Source organism: Grammomys surdaster, unplaced genomic scaffold (assembly GCF_004785775.1).
Source record: "Grammomys surdaster isolate TR1022 unplaced genomic scaffold, NIH_TR_1.0 125769, whole genome shotgun sequence".
In the NCBI taxonomy this organism is placed as follows: domain Eukaryota; kingdom Metazoa; phylum Chordata; class Mammalia; order Rodentia; family Muridae; genus Grammomys; species Grammomys surdaster.
This window is the reverse complement of record NW_021620600.1, coordinates 1,023,058-1,029,057: the sequence shown is the minus strand read 5'-3', so window position 1 is coordinate 1,029,057 and position 6,000 is coordinate 1,023,058. Positions and strand designations below refer to the sequence as shown.

The following is a 6,000-nucleotide window of genomic DNA, read 5'->3' as shown; positions in this document are numbered from 1 at the left end:
AGGGAGGGAGGGAGGGAGGAAAGGAGGCAGGGAGGGAGGGAGGGAGGAAAGGAGGCAGGGAGGGAGGGAAGGAGGGAGGGAGGGAGGGAGGGGGCAGATTACAGGCTCAAAGTTGAGATCCAAACAGCTAGGAAAGGTGTAAGCCCCTAGGGGTAAGGCAGGCAGGTGAGTGGTCAGTCCCTCCCCCAGGACCTCCAAATGCCAGCTTCTACCCACAGTCTCACTGCCCTAACCATGGGACCTAGCCCAGCCCTTGTCCTACATTGTAAAAAGTCCAAACTCTAGACTTGAAATCCCAACAACTCCCACCTCGGAAAGCTCCATGACCCACCCCAAGCCCCGCAAGAAATCCTATAGAAACCCATCTTCTGCCCAGTTCTCTCTTGCTTCTCACCAGAGCAGAGGCAGGCTCTTAACTATCAGGATAGCTTACCATCCAAGCTGTAACTTTTACACCGACTGCCAGTTTACCTTTCCTCTCAGAGCTGTAGCACTTACAAAAGGACAGGAGGGAGAAGAGGGGCTGGCCTACCTTGGTGGCCACATAGGTAACTGCCTGGGACTGGCCGATGGTCCCTACCAGGCTGGAGATGTTGATGATATTTCCTCTGCTCTTCCGCAGGTGGGGGAGGGCAAGCTATGGAGAGATCAGTCATCTGCAGCTGGTCCTGGAGAACAGCCACCAGCATCCTCAGGTGTGGGACTCCGACCACTGCCCAGCGGACCTCAATGAGCACAGGCATAGTGCCATATGCCAGAGCACCTCTACAAGGGATTTTTCTCTGTCTCTGTCTCTCCCTGTCCCCCAATCTGTCTTTCTCTTTGTGTGTGTCTGTCTGTCTTCTCTCTCCTTTCATCTGCTATTCTGTCTCCAGCCTTCATCAAGCTAGGGAAACCTAAGTACCATACAGAACCCTGGCTCTTTGGCCCAACAGGAGGAAGTGTTTTATTCGGCAGAGGGAGATGGTGTATCTGGATTGTACAAAGAACTCGGTGACCATGATGTGTCCTGCCTCGGGATGTGGCCTGCTCTCTGCCACCTTCTGCAGCTCTCCGGAGCCCCTCCTCCATGGGTGTGTTCATTCCCTGTATGTAAGCTCAGTCTATTCTCCATTGCTGTGGGCGCTGGAGCTGCTCTTACCACTACACAGCACTGAGCACCGACTAGCTACTCAGAGGCTCCTAGAACAGGAACCTAAGAGGATCCCAACTGTGGTTCACCCCATAACTCTTCCACCCCCCAAATACAGCCTTCTCCCCTTCCTCTGTGCGGTTTTCAAATACGGCCTGGGCACAGCAACCTCAGAGCCTCTTCCTGGACTACTCTGTTCTGAAAAAGCCACACTGGTCACACAATACCCTCAGTTTGCCTTAGAATAAGAGATCCCTGGGGACTGTCATGAGTTGTCACATGCCCTCCTGTCCTGTAACTCATACTGCAATAGTGAGAACATCTCAAGTACAAGGGCACCCTGTCCACTGGGGCCCCTCTTCTCCTCTTAAAGGGGCCAATGACAGTAAGTACGACTGGATCTCAGGAGGGCAAAAGCCATAATACACACATGAGAAGTTCAGAGGGCTCTGAAGTCTCTGAACCCAGCACTGTGAGGGAGTTCTCTGCTCTCCTCCAGGGTATGGGCTTACCCTCTCCCATCTCACACACAGTCTTCCTTATACCCTGTCCCACCCTGTCCCACCCTGTCCCTCATGCCATTCACTTCATGTCCTCTCCTCCTTCCAAAATAGGCCCAGGTGTCTTCCTTGGCTGTTCTCGTCCCTGTACCAGGTGTAGAGCTATCACTCATAAATACTTGCCCCAGACCCCTGACTCTTTCCTGGATGTCTGTCCCTAGCTGCCAATCTCTCAGTGTGACTCTAGGCAGCTGCAGAGGGCCCCAGCTTTTACCACCTAACCCAGCATCTATCTTATTCCAGTTTACTCTGGCCTGAACCAGTCCTCCCAACTGTTTGTGTTAGGCATGGGACGTGTGTGTGTGTGTGTGTGTGTGTGTGTGTGTGTGTGTGTGTGTGTTGTGTGCGCAGTCTTGCTTGCTTACTTGCCTTCACATCTTTAGTTTATGTGCATGGGTGCCCTAAGAGGGCATCAGATCCCAAAAACTGAGAGTTCTGGGACTTGATGGAAGGTTCTTGTGAAGAGCAGCCAATTCTCTTCCACCTCCTGCACGGTGGGATCACAGGTTGCACCATCATCCTCGGTGCTAGGACTCCAAGCTAGAGCTTCTTGTTGCTGAGCAAACATTCTCCCAGCTGAGCCCCAGCCACACCTTTGGGTTCTTCCTTTCATTTTTTTTTTTTTAAGGTAGAGTGTCTCTGTGTAGTCCTGGCTGTCCTGAAACTCTCTGTAGACCAGGCTGGCCTGGAACTCAGAAGATCTGACTGCCTCTGCCTCCTGAGTGCTGGGATTAAAGGTGTGTGTCATTACAGCCAGGTTCATCTTTGGATTCTTAGCATCCTCTTTGCTATCTCCAAGCAGGCCTGGAAAGCTCTGGAAAATTGTGAGGAGGCTGTAGCTTCCCAGGTGGATGCAGACGGTGTCTGTTTCTTACCTAGGACAGTGTCCTTCGAGATCCTGATTCTCAACCTTCCTAGCGCTGCACCCTTCATGTGGTGGTGACACCCAACCATAAACTTACCCTCATTGCTATCACAACTGCAATCACGAATCTTAATGTAGACACCGTGTTTTCTGGCAATCTTAGGCAACCCCTGTGAAAGGGCCTTCTATTCCAAAGGGGTCACAACCCACAGACTGAGGATGGCTGTACTATAATGACAGCAAGCCAAGGGGCAAAGGCAATGTTCTCATGATGAACTGAGCGACTGCAGCTGTGCCTGTCTCACCTTGATCAATGTGTATGTCCCCAGGAGGTTCACCTCCAGCAGCTGGCGGAAGCCCTGGGCAGAGGTCTCCTCGGGCAACTGTGCAGGTGGGTCTACAGGGAAGGAGAGGATGAGGCCTGGACAGGATTGTGGGAGGGAGAGAGGGAGGAAGGGAGGGAGGGCATGGATGATGGGGTCACAGAGGAGGCCAAGGGCGAGGGAGAAAGCCAAGGAAAGAGGCTGCACGGGCTGAGTGCACCAGCACTCTGCAGAACACGGCATGCTGGCCCATGCCTGTCATTCTAGGACTCATGGGGGATTGTGGGTAGGTGCTCTGCCGCTGAGCCAGGCCCCAGCTCTCCAGCTGGTATCTGTTCTCCTCACTGTGGAATGTGAATTTCCCTGCTTAGACACCACTCCCCACAACAGAATTTGGTATGTGACAGGTGTAGAATAAACATCAGCCTAAGGAAAGAAAGACACAGTTAAGGATGAGCTTCCGGCAACTCTGAATCCTTATCATGATGTGAAATAAAGCAGCTAAGACACAGAGCCCAGCTGGCCAAGGGGCGGTCGTCTGCACCGTCATCTTTGGAGGGGATTCAAGAAGGCCTGGGTATTCCCTGAGCCTTTGTTGCCATGGGGACACATTGTTTTATAGTCCAGCTGTTGGTCTGATGAAAATTTCCCAGAGTGTCACACCACCTAGAGTCTGATAAAGTGTGCCTGTGTAGTCCTTGTCACCGACAAAGCCCCGGGGCCTTCAGCCTTCTGCAAGGCAGGAGCTGCCTAGGCTCTGTCCTGAGGGAATGTCCTGAGGGACAGCGTGACCTCCTTTATTGAGAACAGCACCCCCAACAGAAACGGGGATAATTCTTATTTCAGAGACGGGAACTGAGGCACACAGATGTGGAGAGCATAGCCTGAGCACACAGCAGAGAAAGTGAGGGCTGAGGCTAGGCTAGACTGAGCTCTCTGTTAAGGAAGGCTGCAGAGATGGCTTGGTACTTAAGAGCACTGGCTGCTTTTCCAGAGAACAAGGTTCAGTTCCCAGCACCCACATGGTAGCTCAGAACTGTCTGTAACTCCAGTTCTAGGGGCTCCGACTCCTTCCTCTGGCCTCTATGGGCACCAGACATGCAAGTAGTGAACAGACATGCATGCAAGATGCAAGTAAATACACACACACACACACGGGAGAGGGCTGTGGCCTGGGTAAGGGGTAAACTGAGGACTGGGTCTGTTGAGATGGTTCAACTGTACACTTACTGCCAAGCCTGATAACCTGGGCTCAGTCCCACACAGTGGAAGGAGAGAGCTGATTCCCTCACGTTGCATTGAGTACCACACAAGCACTATGCTTGAGTGTGTGCTTGCTTGTGGATACACACACTTGCACATGAGCAGACGATACGTAGATGATAGATAACAGATAGATGATAGATAGATAGATAGATAGATAGATAGATAGATAGATAGACAGATGCAATGATTTTTAAGAGGAAGGGATGGGGATGGGTATGAAGAGATGCCAGGGACACCAGCCCCTAAGCCACACAACTTACGGTAGCCGGCATTATTCACCACACAATCCAGGTGGCCAAATCGAGAGAGGGTCTCAGAAATCAGAGTCTGAGGAGAGAAGAAAGAGCCGGTGATGAGCTGAGAGGTGACAGCCTTGGAAAAGCCAGGGGTCCAAGGCAAAGATGAGCTCAGCTGAGGAAGACAAGGGAGGACGCAGGAAGCCAAGGACCCTGACTAAAAGGACTGAGCGACACAGTGCGGTTGCTGTTTGTCACAATTAGCATTTCTATTGCTGTGATAAACACCATGACCAAGAGTGACCTGGAGAGGAGAGGATTTATGTCAGCTTTCAGCTCCCAGGTCACAACTCTACCACTGAGGGAAGCCAGCACAGAAGCTCAAGGCAGAAACTTGAGGCAGGAGCTGAAGCAGAGGCTGTGCACAAACACCGCTCACTGGCTTCTCCTATGGCTCCTGTGGCCCTTTTTCTTATGCTATCCCATGCCCAGCGATGTCACAACCCCCAGGGAGCTGTGGAAACCCACACACCAAGCACTAATCAAGAAAATGAACCACAGGCTTGCCCACATGCAGGTCTGGTGGGGCCGTATTCTAGTGAGATTCTTGTGTGGAGTCAATATAACACTAACCAGCACACCGTTTTAGAAGACTTTGGAGGGGTGTGTGTGCAGAAGACAAGCCTCAGAAGGAAGGTCCAAAGACCCAGAGCTTGGTAGGGAGCAGAGAGATGGAGACAAAGGTAGACAGACAGACAGACAGACAGACAGACAGACAGACAGAGATAGAGGCCCAGACTGGGGATAGACCTGGAGGAACATAACAGACTCTGAGTGCAGAGAAGTCAGAAACTTGTTACAGGAGACAAGGGTTTCAAGTCTTGTTCATTCCTAAAGACCCGAGGGAGAGCAGGTCAGGGGGACTGAGCTGACAAGGGCACAGATAGCTGGAGAGAGGGACTAGAGATGATAGAAAACACTCACCTGCAAATCTCCTTCCTGTGTCACATCACCGGGGATGAAGACAGTGCCTGAGAGTTCCTGCTCCAGAGCCCGGCCCCCAGCCTCTGCAAGAGAAAGATTCTGTGTCTGAGGGAGGAGTTGAGGCTTGTCCACCAGACTCTGAGGGTAGAGGGCTGCAGGGGTTGGGGAGGGGGTGGGGGTGGGGGTGGAATCCCTGAATCTGAGGGAAGAAAGCAAGGGCTTGAATTCCTGGGTCCTAGGGAGGAGAGCTAGGCACGAATCGCTTCCTTGACGGAGGCAAGGGAGACGTGAACACTGACTCACTCACCATCCTTGTCACAGAAAACCACTTGAGCCCCACTGTCCACTGTCAAGAGAAAGAGAACGATGTTACCGGCCCTGCATTGCCTCTGCTGCCCTCTTGTGGCCACCCAAAGCATCTGCCTCTCTGGCGGCTATCGTGACTGTCTTGTGATAGACCTCTCAAAAGAGCAGAGCCTTGCTACAAATTACCTGTACTCGTCGCTGCTTGGCCCCCATCCTGGTTTCTAGAAAAATCCCAACCTACAAGCAATAATATACTCAAAGCTATCATTTGCAGCTAGTGACCCATCCAGTGAAGAACTTTTTTTTTTTTTTTGAGACAGGGTTTCTC

The 6,000-nt window shown here is 52.0% G+C and overlaps 1 protein-coding gene across 1 annotated transcript in view; it reads right to left on the bottom strand.

Annotated features, from left to right (window-relative positions):
• Hsd17b14 (hydroxysteroid 17-beta dehydrogenase 14) overlaps window positions 1-5,793 on the bottom strand; it is an 8,645-nt gene extending 2,852 nt beyond the window's left edge. Inside the window, exons 1-5 of the mRNA XM_028788815.1 lie at window positions 5,674-5,793; window positions 5,367-5,449; window positions 4,407-4,473; window positions 2,863-2,954; window positions 533-637 (exon numbers count right to left, since the gene is read on the bottom strand). Of these exons, the coding sequence (XP_028644648.1) occupies window positions 533-637; window positions 2,863-2,954; window positions 4,407-4,473; window positions 5,367-5,449; window positions 5,674-5,785 (459 nt within the window). The 5' untranslated portion in view covers window positions 5,786-5,793. The remainder of the gene's footprint in view (window positions 1-532; window positions 638-2,862; window positions 2,955-4,406; window positions 4,474-5,366; window positions 5,450-5,673) is intronic.
• Window positions 5,794-6,000: the final 207 nt, after the last annotated feature.